This window comes from Danio aesculapii, chromosome 10 (genome assembly GCF_903798145.1).
Source record: "Danio aesculapii chromosome 10, fDanAes4.1, whole genome shotgun sequence".
NCBI lineage: Eukaryota > Metazoa > Chordata > Actinopteri > Cypriniformes > Danionidae > Danio > Danio aesculapii.
This window is the reverse complement of record NC_079444.1, coordinates 32,441,255-32,460,764: the sequence shown is the minus strand read 5'-3', so window position 1 is coordinate 32,460,764 and position 19,510 is coordinate 32,441,255. Positions and strand designations below refer to the sequence as shown.

General features: G+C 37.0%; 1 protein-coding gene across 3 annotated transcripts in view; it reads right to left on the bottom strand.

Annotated features, from left to right (window-relative positions):
• Positions 1-16,829, bottom strand: part of map6a (microtubule-associated protein 6a) — a 37,597-nt gene extending 20,768 nt beyond the window's left edge. For all 3 annotated transcript variants that reach the window (XM_056466883.1, XM_056466884.1, XM_056466885.1), the window contains exons 1-2: positions 15,828-16,829; positions 999-1,212 (exon numbers count right to left, since the gene is read on the bottom strand). In XM_056466883.1, coding sequence (XP_056322858.1) covers positions 999-1,212; positions 15,828-16,513 — 900 coding nt within the window. In that variant the 5' untranslated portion in view covers positions 16,514-16,829. The remainder of the gene's footprint in view (positions 1-998; positions 1,213-15,827) is intronic.
• Positions 16,830-19,510: the final 2,681 nt, after the last annotated feature.

Below are 19,510 nucleotides of genomic sequence, written 5' to 3'. Positions count from 1 at the left end.
TTGCTGCGGAATTATTTTGGGAATGTCATAACTAAAACCTTAATATGTGAAATAAAAAATAATATCTTTTTAACTTGTATTTAATGTTTAAAATGCAAATCCAATTAGATTCACTTTAATTGGTAAACAAAGCAAGTCTCTCAGATAATATATCTACTAAAAGACAGAAAATATTACTTGACAAACTGTATTGTAAATAAATCAAATGAACACGTTCATATTAGTCAACAATATTACTGTAAATAATTTAAAAACTGATTAAATATAGATTTACACACATTTACACAAGTAAAAAAAAAAAGAAATATATATGGGCTAAAAATCTGCATAATTCTGCGGAAAAACGGCGGAATTCTGCGCGCGCAGATTCCGTGTGGGTCTAGATTTGAGTCACTTTTAAAAAATTATGTAAGCAGGTCAGCAAAAAAATCAGATACGGTTACAAAATCGGAATTGACCATCAAGATCTGCAGTGTAAATGCAGCCTTAGAAGCATTTTTTTGAGGGTGTCCACTTCACCCTTCATATCTCCCACTCTTGAGAGTAAACCCTTTGAAGAACAAGCCTACAATATACTTTCAATGGTGGTCAAAAATGTTTTAGATCACACGATTTTGTTCCCCCAAAAGCCATACAGTATACTGTAGTGACGAACGATCAACCAGCCAGAAAGCAACTAGTCAAAACAGTTCAACATTATGAAACAAATAGCTGATGCTGATTCGCTAAGAAAAGACACTCTAAGCCTGAGGCTAAAGTTATATGTCAAACTGTTATAAAATATTACAGCTGAGAAAAAAAGCAAAAAACATTTTCCAGCCACTGAGCACATAAACTGCTGACATCGTAAATTTACTGAACCTAGTAATTGATTTTTTTTTACCTTCTGCAATGAGCACACACTTACTAACAAGAACGTAAACAGACATACAAGATTAGGGAAGAATGCAGTCAATTGAAAAAAACAGAGCCAACATATTGTGTAGTTTTTCTCTCACCTTACTGCTCTCTCTGTAGGGTTCGTGGTACAGTGTGCGTATCCTCCTCCTCTCCAGGGCCTTGTTGTCGTCTGGCTGCTGACTAGACTGATAGGCCCTGTAGGTGGCGCTGTAGCTGGTCTCCAGGTCAGTCTTATCATCAGGAGGCTTATATTGAGACTTGGCCCTGATGAGCTTCACAGGTTTCACGTCTGTGTAGGCTTTGAACTCAGTCCTGTTATGGAGAGACAGATAAGATCAAGTTATTGAAGTTTGTGATTAATACAACACATATTGAATTTAAAGGCCACATCTTGCAATTCAGAAAGTGATATAAAGTACAACCCTGAAATCCTATCCCCAGATTGCACCGTTAAAGATAGATTTGTGGCTAATTTAAACATTTTTTGGACAATTTTCTATTTTCTGTTCATAGACCACCATTAATTTTTACCAGGTTTGTACTAAGACAGTGATATTTAAAAACAAAATCTATATTTATCTGTCTCTATATTTAGTATGCTTTGTCAATTTAGTGTAATGCTGAATGAAAAAGCAAAAAGCAAGACATTTCTTGTGACTGTCAATGTCAATGTCAATTTTATTTATATAGCACTATTTAACACAACCAGAGATTGACCAATGTGCTGCACAGTACAAATCAAAACAGATAAAAACAAATAAATATATAAAATTATAGCTAAAACAGACAATTTTCACTGATCAAATGCTAAATCAAAGAGATAAGTTTTCAACCTAGATTTAAAAACAGACTGGGATGAAACAGATCTGATACAGAGGGGCAGAGCATTCCACAACCTAGGACCAGCTAACTGCGAAGGCACGGTCACCTCTGCATTTCAGCCTCAACTTAGGGATGCGTAACAGTCTCTGGTTAGATGACCGAAGAGACCGACCAGGCTGATGCTCAATTAACATTTCTGACAGATAAGAAGGTGCCATGCTATTTAGATATTTAAAAACTAAGACATTTGTGCATCAAAACAGTAAAGACAGCTTTGTTCACTAATGTTTTCTCTTCAATTGGTCAGGGTGCGTGTTTACTATGGCAGTACAATGTGTTGCCATTAAAGACAGCAGTGCAATACACAAGTGTTGTAGTACCTGTAGTAAACACACACTATAATCTGATGCAGAAGACAGGCAAACAATGACGTTTTTACAGTTTTTTTTTACCTAACAAAGCTTCATTTGATTATAATTAAAATTTTTGACAATTATTTTGGTTCCTTTGAATATCTACCCTTGTTCTCTATGGGAATGTTTTAGTTTCAGAGCCAGAGTTGGGTGTAACACGTTCTACAGTAACTCATTACTGTATTTTAATTACATTTTTGGGAAACGCAGTAATGTAACGAATTACATTTAAAATTTCTGTAATTTAATTACAGTCACTAAAATCAATGCAATTGCGTTATTGCGTTATAAATATAGTTTTGAGAAGAAAAAAAAAAATGCTTCTTTTAGATAACGTTTTCTGCTTCATTGTCAGTTAATAAGCACGCGCTTTTAAATTGCTGGAGAATGTGAGCTGAAATGGTTACTGTCGAGAGTGGTTGCTTTTTCCAAGTGGAAATACAGACATTACTTTGATTTCATTGAGTGTAAAAACAAAAATGTTGCTGTGAAATGCAGTGTATGTCCAGCCTCTAAAGAACTTTTGACTGCTTGTAATTTGACCAGCAACTTGTTCAAGAACTTGAACAGAAAGCATTTTACGACAGTACTCGTCACCCAGGAGGTCACCAGTGCTCAAAAACACAGCTGTCCACTTCAGCCTAAACAGGCTAAATTAATTTTTTTTGTGCAGGATCGGGAGTGAAGATACCTTAATGTGAAGAGAAACATATTCGCATATCCGAATGTTGCATTTTTTTTTTTATTTTATATGGTCAACAATCACTGCTTCAAACACATATGTTGTCGTTTTTATGTTATCAGAGACCACATAACCAGAGCAATCTTTCTGAATAAAACGAATATAGACAATAAATAACAATGACTGAATGTAGATTAACTATTTTGGGAGCGACTATTGTGCGTGCTTGCATTTCTCAGGTGAACCCAGTTGAAAACCACAAGTTATATAGCAAGAACTGACCGATCAGCTTCATGCTTTGTATGGAATAGTCAATGGATGTCAATGGTTATCCAGTTTTCTTCATGTCTTCTTTTGTGTTAAAAAAAGACAAACTTGTTTGCAGCAAGTGAATGATGAGAGAATTTTAAGTTTTGGGCAAACTCTTTAAGTCTTTTGAATATGTCAAGCTGCTGTGATCAACCCATTGTAATGTTTTTCAGTGAATATTAAATTACTGAAAGAGCTGCAGTTTATTTTGTATTTTTTATAGGTATATTTTATATGTTTAAAAGTTACTTTAAATTCATTAGTAATCTGATTTCTTTTTACATTAAGTAATTAGTAATGTAATCAGATTACAATTTCCTAGTAGTAGTCAGTAATTTGTAATCTATTACTTGTTTAAAGTAACTTACCCAACACTGTTCAGAGCTAATTCTGGGTTTACACTAAATGCAGAATTAAGCATTTCTGTGACTTCTGTGCAAATAATTCAACTCAAGTGTAATATTCAAGTTTTTTGCATGAGGCAAAAAACATCCCGCGGGTTAACTAGAGCAAGTGATGCGATGCTCAGCATTTGGTGTGAACCCAGCCTAAGAACCTTAATGTGGTGGTGGGACGTTCATTTTAAAGAGGATTTGATTGAATAAACTATACAAGTCTTCAATGTTTTTGCCTCTTTATGTTTTCCTTAAAATAAATGCGTATTTTGCATTTGCTTAAAGGTATGCTGTCCACATTTAGAAGTATGCTAGCATAGTAGATTACCTCTAAAATCTAATGTTGTATTTTTTAATAACCCTATATGGTCAACAATCACTGCTTCAAACACATATGTTGTCGTTTTTATGTAATCAGAGATCACACATATCCAGAGCAATCTTTCTGAATAAAACGAATATAGACAATAAATAACAATGACTGAATATAGATGAACTATTTTTGTGCCGCTACTATATATAGACACTGCAATATACTGTAGATCTAGACTGATGCACACCCTTGGTAATGCAGAGATTCTTCCCACCATCTGCATCTCAGCAGAGGAGAGTTTTTCCTAAGGCAGTGGCCAATGCTTTAGGATGAGTAATGAGTCTTTATTCACTGAGTTGACACAGACAAATGGTATATACTTCACGGGTATGAGCATTGCAGATTACCCAACATGCAACTTATCCGCAGTGCATCTAACACATGTACATCTCAGATAAACTAAAAGAAATTACTGACTTATGAACTGGTTTTTATCAATTTAGTCAAAAATTGTCATGACCATTTAATACTTTTGTTATTGTAATTACTTCTGAAGACTGCAAAACATAATTCTAACTTCCAGTAGTTATAGCCATTACACTTTTTTTTTCTTTATTTCTTTGGTTGTGTAATTTTACAGCCTCGGGACTGCAGACTGTATTGATTAGGACGGATAGGACAGGAAAAAGACAGCAATGTCAGACAGGGTGAACCGTTTATCATGCCATTACATCAATTAGCTGCTTTAGCTTGCATAAAAAGGAATCAAATCAATAGCTTTGAGACAAAATCAACCATTCTGCAAGATTATTAAGATTAGGCTCTTAAAAAAGAGGAAGTTTGTTCTACTGGAGATGAGATTAGATAAGATTACTGGATCAAACTACTTTACGCTTAGAATGAGGAAGGATATTAAATATAAAGGGCCTGTTATATTGTGACCGCTGAGCCGACGAGCAAAGTCATGGGACAGCATGTGGGAGAACATTAACACCCTTGAAGAAAACAGGGGATGTGAAAAATGTCCCATGCAGTGCATTTTGGATTAAATACAAGTGAATTTCAATCAACAGTTGTTTCTTTAGATTTCGGCAGCTAAAAGATCCTGGAGTTGATCATTATTTAACACATACAGTATTAACACACACATACTTTATAAATGTGTGTATATATATATATATATATATATATATATATATATATATATATATATATATATACACACACACTACCTGACAAAAGTCTTGTCATCCATGTTTTAGGAACAACAAATAATAACTTGACTTCTAGTTGATCATTTGGTATCAGAAGTGGCTTATGTGAAAGGCAAAGGCCTCCAGATTACGCTTATTTTACCAAAATAAAATATGATCATGTCTTGATTTTTAATTATTTAATTAGGACAGTAAGGTCTGACTTTGCTCACACAAAAGTCTTGTCACTTAACAGAAATAATGTACAGTATAGAATATAAAGTCATGAGCAATGACTCAAATAACTTATTAATAAAGTCATCTGGAATGACAAAGAAAGCAATCTTGCAGATCTCCCAGAGTTCATCAAGATTTTATGGATTCATCTTCTTCCATCTTACCCCAGAAATGCTCAATAATGTTCATATTTGGTGATAGCGCTACTTTTCAAACACCTTATAGTTTAAATGAGGGGGTGGTACATTCTTATTCTAGAAAGCATTTGATTGGATAAGCAATGTTAGTACAAGATGAGTCAACAGTTTTGGTTTCTAAAATGAAATCCATGTTTAAAAACCATATGTTTGTTATATGTTACATAAAGTAGCATGGCTTTCATATCTAACCAGTTAGCAGTATAAAAAAATTAAAAGTTATTATTAATTTTAAGAGGGCAGCAATCGTACTTTACCCATTTAGCCATTTTCCATGTTGTTTTAGGCAATTGTGTAACAAAATATGTCTTCAACTTCAATGATTTTGATTATTAAAACAAAAACACAGACACACACATGTATAAGTAAAGCGATATCTCCAACCCAGGCTCCTTCTGAATACATATCCCTATTTACATTTCTGGAGAGCGCCAAATACGTCCCAGGAGGTACTTTTTTGCAGTTTTTGTGAATCCACCAGAGGCCGCTGTTTACATTTTTTGAGAGTGCCATTCACGACTCCTCTTCACGAAAATTCACCAGAGACCGCTCTTGACTGACTGACTGACTGCCTAACCGATCGACTGACCAACAGTCCTTCTTTCTTAAACCCAACCGATAGTGTTTTCATATTTTACTATATTCTCACCCAGTTATTTACTTGTTTTTTTTATTTTTTGGCTTTTGTTTTTGTCTTATCTGCTTTCTAGAACCGTTTTTCATCAGACTAAAACCCTGTCGTCGCGGTCAACTATATGGAGGTAAGCGGTCAGCTGATGTGTGAAATTGAACAGTGTCATGGCGCCCCGTAACATTGGTTTTAAAGACGAAATGCAGCCATACGTTCTTCTGGCTACATAATTTGCGATCTCCAAAAATGTATATAGGGCTACGTTTTCAGAATTAGCCCATGTTCAATTAACAAGCAATTTAGTTGTTGTTAACGGTAAAGGCTGATTTATGCTACTGCGCCAAGCACACGAGTATGGTCCGGCGCAGCTTTCGTGTAGCTTCTTTTCGCAAAGCTCTCGCTGTGGCTGACTCCACCGTAGCGCAAGCTCTGTGATTGCTTGGCTTGGTAGCAGTGACAAGCATGGACACTTTGTCGATGGAGCAAGTGTTTACAACTATCGAGTCCCGTGAAGGAGCTCCAGATGGAAACTTTTGTTTTGAGTTTACCTTATGATTAAAGTTATTGCACGTCCGCCGTCCTCAGAATGAAAGCGTTTTAGCTACTTGTAGCGTTCAGAAAAAACAAAACACCCACGAAGAAACTCAACACAGAGGAACATAAAAAACCCTACTTCCAGCGGTATGGGAGTGTAATTGCAGAGCAAAACAAACCTCACGCTGAAGTATAAATGCATGCCTATGGGCAAGGCTTGCGGCATGGGTCAAACTGATCACTCAACACAGAAGTATAAATCAGCCTTTAGTTCAACACTTTCTATTTAATGCATACATAAGTTAAGATGTGTTAGTTGTTTTATCAATAGACTGTCTGATACGCAAGTCTTTAGCTGAATTGTTTTTTGGGAAACATGCACTGAGAACCGAGCAGTAATATTACAGTGTTTTGATTTAGCTTCTCTCAGTTCTCTCCCTGCTGAGAGCACAGGGGAGTGAAGAGAAAGAATTGAAAGTTGTTACGTAAGACAAACGAAGCCCGGTCAGAAAGCTTGAAACAGCAGTACAAAGGAGCCAGAAGTCCAAGGCCACAGGCAGCAAACACTCACAGGACAAACGTGAAAGAACGAGAGGGAGGAGGCAGAGTTTACACAGCATAAAAAAAGACAGACAGAGAATGAGAAAAGCATAAAGACAGATTGAGAGAGGGAGAGAGCGAGAGAGAAGGTTGTTACGCATGTACAATAGGACTGCAAACAATGAGCTTACTGTGTTTATTGTAAATCAGTGCTTGGTACCAGCTGTCAAATCCTTCATTTGATAAATGTCATCAACACTTTTACAATTCAATGTGTTGGTATAAGAAAACAAACTCATTATTTTTTCAAATGAGCTCACACATTTAATCAACTGTTGTCTTCAAATGTCATCAGTATACAGTGCCCTCCACTAATATTGGTGCCCTTGGTAAATATGAGCATGGATGTCTGTTTAAAGGGGTCCTATGATGCTCTTTTACAAAGTGTTGATTTTGTTTTTAGGGATGTAATAGAACATGCCCTCATTCAAAAAACACAGTATTTTCACATAATATACATTATGGGCTCTATTTTAAAGATCTAGGCCCAAAGTCTAAAGAGCATGGTGCAAATCCTTATGGGGGTGTTAGTATCCACTTTTGCCATTTTAAGGATGGAAAAATGTGCTCTACGCCCCAGCACATGGTCTAACAGGGTTGTGCTTATTTTGTAATGAGATATGGTTGTGTTTTTAGCATAACGTGTATTAAACCAATCAGAATCTCCCATTACCTTTAAAAGTCAGTTGCATCGCGCCATGGCACGTTTGCTATGTACTTGGCTGACTTTTTAAGTAGAAAAACTGAATGCTTTACTAGTGAGAAAACAGTTAAACAGACAGTCTGAAGCGCGAGGATAAAGAATGAGAATCATCCATTCGGCCTCTTTACTTACTCCTTTCTTTTACTCTTTACTTTACTTTTTAGGAAGCGGTGGAAACTCACTCCACTGAAGATATCCATTAGCCTACATATTTAATTTTGTTTGTTAAGCGCAAAGATTTGTTTCAAAACTATTTCTAAATTCAGTTCTATTTTCCAGCAAATGAATAAATGAACAATTATAATGAAGTGTGGTCAAAAAACTGAGTTATATCTAAACACACGTCCTATTCTTATGACCCATATGCTGATGCATACTTCTCCGAAACCCGACAGGTGGACAAATCTAATTTTGTTACCGTGCCAACATTGCACCTTAACACACCTCCTTTTTAGACCGGCACACCCATGAGTCCACAAAGTGGCATAAATGGATTTGCTATTTAAACAACGTGGCGCATAACGTGAAAATTAGGGTTGCTCTGGTCTCAAAATAGCAACAAATTGTGCCATACATGTATTGCACCTTATTGTGCCGGATGTATGATTAGTTTCCGCATTTGATGAAGGCCCTCCTATGAAAAACAAAATGTGTTGTGATCGGTTAGCTGTCCAAATGCATAGTGATTGGAGAACAGCTTAGTGAAAGATTACTAATCGAAAATCAAATTTTGGGTTGCAGACATTTGAATGCATATATGTAGTGTGTTTAATGTGTGTATAATATGTTTATACTTTAGAATTTTTCTATGTTGAATCCTTGTATTTAATGCATGTTTGATTTCTCTGTTGTTGTAGAGCTTTGGGTTTTAGAAAAGCACATTATGAATAAAATAATATTATTATTAGCAGTGATTTGAATCATAAGGTTGCTGAGCATCACAAAATGGGAACTAGCTTTAAGAAAATAGCAGAAACACTGAAAACCATTAAGAAATTCCAGTCAAGTGTAAGTGTCAGTCAGGAAGAGGACACATGTCTGTCTGTTAGGATGACAGTTCGAGTGGGCAAACAAATTTCCAACAATCTCAGCTGGAGAATTACAGATTTAAGTTGGATCTTGTGGTCACCGAAAATATAATCCTACATCACAAAAACTGATTGAAATGGTTACAAGAAAAAAGCTCTACAATCACACAAAAACAAACTCAAGCATTATCTGTTTTTTGGCAATTTTTTGAGAAAATGGATAAACAATGAAGCCTTCTTAGTTTATATTTATCAAGGGTGCCAATATTATGGGAGGGTACTGTATGTGAGGTTGGTACCTCTTCTTCTCCCCTGGCATTGAGCTTTTGTGAACAGCCTTGTCACTATGGTGATATGCTGCCACTAGAGAATTGTGTGCTGAGGCGCCAGAGCAGTGCATTATGGGTAGAGTAACATGTTGTTTAACACAAGCATGTAAAGCAGTTTTTTTTACTCTAATACAAAAACAACATCCTCCTGATTGTTCTGCTGCATCTAGACCTGTCAGATGACAACATATTCCATTGAAAAGAAATGTTTCAATGGATTTACTCAATTATTTTAAGGTTAGTGGTTGCAAACACTTTATATGAGCTGAATTTAAACAAATGAATGAACATAACTTTAATTTGTTTGTTTAAATTTAGCCCCTATTAATTATTTGCAACCTCTTACCTTAAAAAAATTGAGTAAATCCATTGAATAACTTTTTTCAGTGTGTTGTGCCTGATGCTGCCAAAAACACACCATGCATTTGAATCAAAAACACAGTAAAACTGGCTGGACTGCAATCAACTGGATGTGCAATTGCTCATTTTTAATTTCCATTTCATTCTTTTCCTAGAAACAGACTTGCTCTCGAATAGGACCAGATCGATAGGTTTCCTCCAGCATCTTTTTTACTGTACATAGAGCATGACATATTCCTCCTGACATTCACTTTGGACTCGGAATGAATCTCAATAAGATTAGTGGTGTAATTCTGCCCTGTAAGGCAAAACTCCCTCTCATTTCTCTCTCTCTTTGCTGCTTCTTATCGATTCGAGTGCTTGAATGGTTACAGTGCCTTCAATTACAGCAGCACTATACACAAAAAGGGAGGAAAGACATAGCAGTATGTTAGTTTACTGCATTACGCTGTACATTATGTATTGCACACATTATATTGTGCCAATTAAGCCATCGTCATATAAGAAATTGCTAATTGAATTAAAAAAAAGAATATTATTATTTAGTCATAAGTTATTTTGTCCTGCAAATCCATGCTCTACGATATTGGAAAAATATGGCATTGCCATATTTTCTTTTTCTGTTATATACACTCACCGGCCACTTTATTATGTACACCTGTACCTAATAATCAGCCAATCACATGGCAGCAACTCAATGCATTTAGGCATGTAGACATAGTAAAGACAATCTGCTGCAGTTCAAACTGAGCATCAGAACGGGGAAGAAAGGTGATTTAAGTGACTTTGAATGTGGCATGGTTGTTGGTGCCAGACGGGTTAGTCTGAGTATTTCAGAAACTGCTGATCTACTGGGATTTTCACGCACAACCATCTCTAGGGTTTACAGAGAATGGTCCGAAAAAGAGAAAATATCCAGTGAGCGGCAGTTCTGTATGCGCAAATGCCTTGTTGATGCCAGAGATCAGAGGAGAATGGCCAGACTGGTTCAAGCTGCTGCAAAAGGGGTCCAACCCGGTACTAAGGTTTACCTAGTAAAGTGGCCGATGAGTGTATATTGCAATATAAACCATTTCACCAGGTTTATTGAATATATTTGGAAAGAATTAATCATTTTAGATTAATTGGTATGGTTCTGTTAGGGATTTAATCTGCATAAAATATAATAAACAATCTACAAGCAAAGATAAGTGCAATAAAATACAAATACAAATTAAATAATCAGTTATTGTTTTCCGAGGAGTCTAACACCATTCAGGTATTCAGTAATTGAGTAATCAAATGTAATGTAATATTACATTTTTGTTTTATAAACAATTCAATAAAATAAATACATAACAAACAGCACAATTTCTAAGGCCTGAATGCTATTAATATCCTCATACAGTCACAGGCCTCAAAAACCCATGCAAATGATCATTTATAATCCAGACTCAACATTGCATATCCTATGATGTGACTATTGTGAATGATCACAGTAGGGCTGCGTGATATTGAAAAAATCTTATGTTGCGAAATTGTATTTTTCTGCGATTTAATAAGTACGATATGAATACATTTTCAAGAGATTCATGAGTTTGAAAAGCACAATTCAACACTTTTCTGGGCAGTCTGACAGTATTCAGGTACAGAAAGTACAAACATTTTTACAGTGCAAAAAATGCTTTTCTTACTTTGCTTGGTCTCATTTCTAGTCCAAATATCCAAAAATCTTAAATCAAGTAAAAATATTGCTTTGTTTTCAGGTTCAGTAGAAATATTTAAGAGTCAAAATAAATTTTTTTCTGCCAGCGGGCTAAGTTAAAAAAATTTAGTTTTCACTTTGAAATGTAGATATTTGGACTACAAACAACACAAACAATCTGTGTATGAAAAGCCTTTTTTCTGCATAAATCATATAAATTCTGTATAAATACAGTAATTAAACACAACTCTGTAGCTCCTGGTCAAATATAATTCAGACTCAACATTGCATAATTGTGACTTTTGTAAATGTGCACATTGTGATATCGATGCTGAAACTATATATTGTGCAGCTCTAGATCACATTGTGAAATTCATCATATAATTATATTCCTTTTCAATGAAAAGTGTTATTTTGTGCGTAATTGTGTTTGTGTGTGTTGGCTTTAGTAGGTTTAATGTTGACAAAATGTTATTTTATTTCAATTAGTAGCCAAGGTAACATTAGTTTTCATCTAATGATTATATTCTGTTTTATTTCAAATCTTCTAAACTATTTTAATATGAATACTGTGAATTAGATTTTATATTAGATTTCACTTATTTTGTTATGAATACATTTGAAACACTACCGTTTTTAAACCTTTCTGTTTTTAAACTTCACAGATCTTCTGCACTGATATACCCCAAAGATATAAACTGCAGACCAAAACATATCGATCGAGAGAGAGAGAGAGCAGCTTCTTCTCCACTGCATCCTGTTAAGACACACCTGCGATTCCTCCAGCTCTAAATAAAACACTACCGAATGCTTTTTGCAGTAAGAGGATCATTTTTTATTATAATTTTTTCATCATCTTGTGTCATACAGCTTAAACCCAGTCACTGCCTTTGAGCTTGACAAGTCAAAAGGCAAAATCAAGGACTAAACATGAGATTAAGTCAAACTAATCCTGCATTTTAAACGTTTTACATGTTGCACAAAACTGAAGTGATAATGACTACGCGTTTTAGTCTTGTGTTTTTTCAAAATGCTCCACAACATGCTTAAAAAAATAACCTAGTCTAATATATGGATGCCTAAAGACTACATCTTAACGCAATGTACTGTAAATCAATTTAAGGTAGGGCTTCTTGATATTGCAAAAATCTGACATTGCGATATTTTGATTTGCTGTGATATATACGAGCAATATCACACTCAAAGCACTGCGATATGGCTGTATATCGGCATTGGTGGGAGGCTGCAGGCCGAGTGCCTTAGTGTCCCACCAGTGACGATATACAGCCATATCGCACTGCTTTGAGTGTGATATTGCTCATATATACAGAGAGTCTAAAAATCCTTTTGCATGAGGAACTACTTTCTTCCACCATTCATTCACATCTGCGGCTGGTAAGAACAGCAGAAACCGTTGCTACTTTATCAACGTCCCTTAGAGCTAGTATTTGAATGATTCTCTAGTGTTATGTCTAAAGTGATGACAAAGCAGGTGATTTTCTAAACCGGCTCGAACCTACGACCTTCTTGCTGTGAGGCGACAGTGTTAACCACTGAGCCACCATGCCGCCTTGTATAAATACGTATTTTAAAAATAATATTTAATCAATATCATTTAGTCTTTAATACATAATATAGTCCTGTGATGTGCCTATTGCAGATACACACATTGCAATATCGATATACGATATGCCAGCCTGATCTCAAGAGAAAACGTAAGTATTTTACGTTTTGACAGTTTAGTGGCTAATTCGTACGAATTCGTACGAGTTCAGTCGTACGAAATTGTAAGGTTTAAAAAGGAGGCGTGGCACCTAACCCCACCCCTAAACCCAACCATCATTGGGGGATGAGCAAATCGTACCAATTAGATTGCACGAATTCATACGAATTAGCCACTAAATCAAAAAGTTACGAATTGCCGTGCGATTGTGTTGGATATACTGTTCAGCCCTAATTCAAGGTAAATTTAACACCATATACTGTGTATATTTTCGAGAAGATTCATCCAAAGCAACTGCACAATAAATTTATTACAACTCTACAGTAAAAAAATGTATAAATCTTGCCTTCAGCTGAACAACTAAGTGATTTGCAAGCACACGTGAATGAGTGGGCAAATTAATTGCTACATCTCAATTAAACACAGATACTCCACAATGACAAAGACAGAGTTTTGAATAGAGATCCATTAGCCAAATCTGAAAATAGGGAGAATGTTTTTCCTTTCCATTTATCTGCAATAAAACGTTGATTGACGGAGAACTGAATAGAAAAGAAGCACATCAGCGCAGCATACAAACTTCAGCTCCATCTGTTTTACACAAAAACAAGCAAAAAAAAACTCAAACAGAAAAGCAGTGTTTTCATTTGCGAGCTGAAAATCTCATTTTAGGGCCCTAAAAACGAACAATTTCACAAACCTGCCAATTTCACACCACTTTCCACAGCAGATGGTTTATCTGGAGTTGGAACTATAAATGCATTTGACAAAAGCAACGCATTTGTTATCAGTAGAACCACGTTTATGACTTGCAACACTAATAAAAACAAAAAATCTGAACTCTTGCGACTGCTGAGCACTTATAAGTCTGCACACCCGTTTTGCCCCCGCTTTGCCCTAAAAATCACCCTTAAGAAAAAGAAAGCGTTTTCCAAAAACAGCTTCTGCACCAGTGCTCTCTCCAGCCCCCTGCATGTCCCGCCATCTGTATGTGTTTGTACAGCAGTATATGCAAGATTTAACCCACAGCTGACCTGCTTTATACAGCCTTTTCTGCTCCACTATTCACTCGCAAATTGGTACTTTGTATTTTTTCATGCAGCGGTTGCCCTTCCAGCCACAACCTAGTACTGGGAAACACCCATACACACTCATTCACTATTGCCAATTTAGTTTACTCATTTCACCTATGGTGTATGTCTTTGACTGTGAGGTAAACTGGAGCACCCAGAGGAAACCTGAAGCATGAACGCCAACATGGGGAGAACATGCAAACTCCACACAGAAATGCTAACTGGTCCAGCCGGGACTCGAACCAGCAAACTTCTTGCTGTGAAGTAATAGTGCTAACCACTGAGCTACCGTGCTGCCTCAGTCTGGGGACAAATGGGTCCCAAAGGTACTTACTTGACAAAGTTGAGCAATTTTGAAAACAGGGATCACTGTATCTTAAAATAAAAAAATAAATAAAATAGAACTGGGGGAAACCGGAGCACCCGGAGGAAACCCATGCTAACACAGGGAGAACATGCAAACTCCTCACAGAAATGCCAGGCCAGCTGGGACTCGAACCAGCGACCTTCTTGCTTTGAGGCGACAGCGCTACCCACTGCGGCACTGTGTCGCCAATTTTATATTATATTGTAAGAATTTATTTATTTTTTCTCCTGTTGTGCTCAACAAACAACGAAATTAACAGAGAAGGGTCTTATGACCTTAAGGTTACACCTTTCTCCAATTTCATGAGGTAAAATATTGACCCTCAAGCATGAACAAATGACCAGAGAAGGGTCTCATGCCCTTAAGGTTAATTTTCTCCAAATTTCAGGAGGTAGTATATTGACTCTAGATAATCACGCTGACACTACAAACCTCAAATTTGTGCTTTGCTATTAGAAATAATGTGCACCTAGCTGAGAGAGAAGGTGGACCTGATCAACTCACCCTTCTCTCTTACCTAATTGGCTGACCTTTGGCCAGCACCCAAATTTTGACTATAAAGGTGAGGGTTTCTTGCTGAAACATTGGAAGCTGATTAATAAAGGCACTAAGCTGAAAAGAAAATGAATTAATGAATGTTATATTTTATTACTGTAAATATTCAAAATATAGTGATCCCAGTTTCTGCAACTATATAGTTATTATTATTAATACTACTTTTATTATAAATGCTACTACTAATAATAATAATCACAATACAAAATATGTAATAATAATAATATTAATAATAAATTGCAGAATTTATAATAATAATGAATAATAAAAATAAATTTTGTCTACAGATAGCAAATATATAACATCTAATAAATATTTTTTTCCTATAAAACATTATTACAAAAAGTCCATCAGTTCTTAACATTATTTGCTAACTATTGCTATGAACATTTCATATTTAGAAATCTCAATAGAAGCTTTCTCAACTATTCCAAGACAATCAAAATGATCCAAAATGAAATTAATATTATATTATTAATAAATTCCATACTTTTTCTACAACTAGGCATAAGTATAAACATAATAAATAATAATAATAATAATGTGACTTTTTAACATTCCATTAACATACTCACAGCCAATAAATTACAATCAAACTTCAAATCAAATTTTCTACAGTTGTGGGAATTCTAGTTCTTAAAATGATTGAAAAAAGATAATTTATAGTAAGAAAAAATGCTAACAAATTTAATTCCATGAGATCTCCCTGACATGTCCCGGACCCCCCACTTAAGAACCAGCTTCTGTACAATATTGCATTAATCCTCAAGCAGCCATACCTGTAGGAGCTTCCAGAGGAAACTTCTCGCTTGATCTGCTGATTGAGGGCATCCACAGCCGCCCTTCCTTTCCCCTCCACAGCACTGGCATCCCCATCCAACTTCACCTTTGCGTTGTTTTCAGAAACCACTGCCACTTTCTTCACCTGCCTCTTTTTCCTTTCACTGGACAGAATCTCCTTCTCTGGCACCTTATCAGCAATCTCACTCTTCTCCACGCCGCTGTCCATCATCATCTCCGGGCTGCTGTGTTTGCCCGCTGAGATGCTCGGAGAGGGTTTGGGGATCCATGGGTGATCTCCCTTCTTTGGGATAGGCCAGGGTTTGAAGTCCTTCTGATACTGGGTCTCGGTGTTAAAGGGAACCTCAGGGCCGTGGTACTCGTTCTTGGGCTTACAGCTGGGCTCCGGACGAACTTTCCAGTGTTTAAAGTCCTGTCGCATCACAGAGCCGAAGGAGTGCTCGTCGTGGCTGGCATGAGGTGCTCTGGTCACCGGGTCGTGGTCATTATGAAGCGGCTGTGTTTCAATCGCGATCTTCTGCACGGGCTGCTGCAGGTGGAGATGCTGCATTTCGGACACGTCTGAGTATTTGGTAAAAACCAACGGCACCGCAATGTCGGCCTTGTCCAGCTGACTCCAGAACCGAGCCATACAGCAGGCTCTGGAGATACAGGGCCAAGCCATGGTGGTTTTGTCGACGTCTTGCCTTCACTTATCCCAACCTCGTCCCTTCCCAGAAGCCGTTTGATATTCACTTTGTAGGACTGAGCGCGCTCGCGAGCCGAGAAATACAAAATGTCCGATTCGCACGGTTTATTTCCCCTCAAAACGATGTTTTCAAAGATGACAGGACACAAATCCACCGTATAGGAGGCATTACGGTGTTTTAGGGTTTTTTTTTGCCAGGGAAATGTTCTGGTTTTGCTCCTCTTGCGCTCGTTACAGCGCGAGATTTAGTGAAGATCCAGCAGCCCCTCCTGCGCGCCTCCTCCGCTCAGCATCATCCATCCAGAGGAGCTGAATCACCTGCCCCGCGCATCATCACGCAGCGTCTGCAGTGGGCGGGGCCAACGCACAACACACACACACACACACACACACACAAGCACGCACGCCCAATACAGTAGATAGAGTCCCTGTGGACAAACGATGTGAGGGAGAGATGTTCTGAAAATAGATCAAAGCGTTGCACTCTGCATATGTATTTAAGCGTGCGTGCGTGCGTGTGTGTGTGTGTGTGTGTGTGTGTGTGTGTGTGTGTGTGTGTGTGTGTGTGTGGCATAGGCCTAGAAAGTTTTGACTTTGTGATGATTTTTTTTGTGCCAATGTGGAAAAGAAACTTATAAATCACACAGAATTAAGTATTTTGAAACTGTAAAAATTCAGTGAGAGTTGGAGTAAGAGGACAGTTGTCTACATTTTAAAAATCATTATGTCTATGGGAAGTTTCCATATAATATGAAAATCCAAATTCATTCATTCATTCATTTCCTTTTCGGCTTAGTCCCTTTATTAATCTGGGGTCGCCATAGCGGAATGAACCGCTAACTTATCCAGCACATGTTTTACGCAGAGGATGCCCTTCCAGCTGCAACCCATCTCTGGTAATTATCCATACACACTCACACACTACAGACAATTTAGCCTACCCAATTAACCTGTCCTTGGACTGTGTGGGAAACCGGAGCACCCGGAGGAAACCCACGCGAATGCAGGGAGAACATGCAAACTCCACACAGAAACGCCAACTGACACAGCTGAGGCTCGAACCAGTGACCTTCTTGCTGTGAGAAGACAGCACTACCTACTGCGCCACTGCGTCGCCCAAGATCCAAATTGTGTGTGATTATTTGATTAAAAAAGTAGAAAGTGTGTGCTCGTGTGTGTGTGTGTGTGTGTGTGTGTGTGTGTGTGTGTGTGTGTGTGTGTGTGTGTGTGTGTGTGTGAGAGTGTATGGGTTTCCCAGAGCTGGGTTGCGGCTGGAAGGGTATCCGCTGCATAAAACATATCTGCTGGAATAGTTAGCGGTTCATTCCACTGTGGCAGCTCCTGATAAATAAAAGAACTAAGCCAAAGGAAATTCAATGAATGATTATATATACAGCTGAAGTCAGAATTATTAGCCCCCTGTTTATTTTTTTCCCAGTTTCTGTTTAACGGAGTGAAGATTTTTCAACACATTTCTAAACATAATAGTTTTAATAACTCATTTCTAATAACTGATTTATTTTATCTTTGTCATGATGACAGTAAATAATAATTGACTAGATATTTTTCAAGACTCTTCTATACAGCTTAGAGTGTCATTTAAAGGCTTAACTAGGTTAATTAGGATAACCAGGCAGGTTAGGGTAATTAGGCAAGTTATTGTATAACGATGGTTTGTTCTGTAGACTATCAAGAAAAAATATATAGCTTAAAGGGGCTAATAATTTTGACCTTAAAATGGCTTTAAAAAATTAAAAACTGCTTTTATTCTAGACGAAATGAAACAAATAAGACTTTCTCCAGAAGAAAAAATATTATCAGACATACTGTGAAAATTTCCTTGCTCTGTTAAACATAATTTGGGAAATATTGAAAAAAGAAAACAAAAAATTCAAAGGGGGGCTAATAATTCTGACTTCAACTGTGCATATATATACATGGCATTTGGACATATCAAAATGTATCTTACTTTTTAAGGGTATCTATTTGACCCCTTTTTCAAGATTTAAGATAAATCTTTTGTGTCTCCAGAATGTGTCTGTAAAGCTTCAGCTCAAACCACCCATCAGATTTTTTATGATAAAAAAAAAAAATATTGGAATTTGCTGATCTCACGAGAAAACGTAAGTATTTTACGTTTTGTCAGTTTAGTGGCTAATTCGTACGAAATTATATAATTTTAAAAAGGAGGCGTGGCACCTAACCCCACCCCTAAACCCAACCGTCATTGGGGGATGAGCAAAGCGTACGAAAATGTACGAATTAGATTGTACGAATTCATACGAATTAGCCACTAAATCAAAAAGTTACGAATTGCCGTGAGATTGTGTGGGAATTTGCTGCTCTAAACACAACGTAGCTGTTTTTGTTGCCTGTGCCTTTAATGCTAGTTCTCCCCACCCACCGTTCCCACATGGCTGTCAGAGTGTGCCTCAATCTCCGCCTTGGCTGTGTCAAATAAACATCCACAAACCGGGATTGAAGCATCTTCTTTGATAATTGAACTGCATGCGGCTGTGGGGATGAAGTAAAGATGGTAAAATCGCTGTAATTCATTACACACATGCACAGTTTTAAAAACGTTTTAAACTTGTAAAACTCATTCTTGATCACATTTGATAATGACTGATGATCACAGAGAGCTGAACAGATCTTTTAATCCCAGTTGCTTTGCACATGTCCTGTCTTGTTGATATGATTTTACATGTTACTACAGAGACATGTTAATAAATGGCTGTCAATCAATTCGGTGAGCGGAGAAACCACACTCCTACGTCACGTTGTGGTGGGCCTCAAAATGGGAGGGATTTGGATCCTATTTTAACGTCAGTAAATTTTAAAATAGAGACTTATTGTCTTTATATCACTCCAACATGACTGTGGACACACTAGTCCTGTCCAAACAGCTTACAAAACATGATTTTCATCATATGTGCCCTTTAAATAATAAAACTTTTTATAACAAGTAAAACT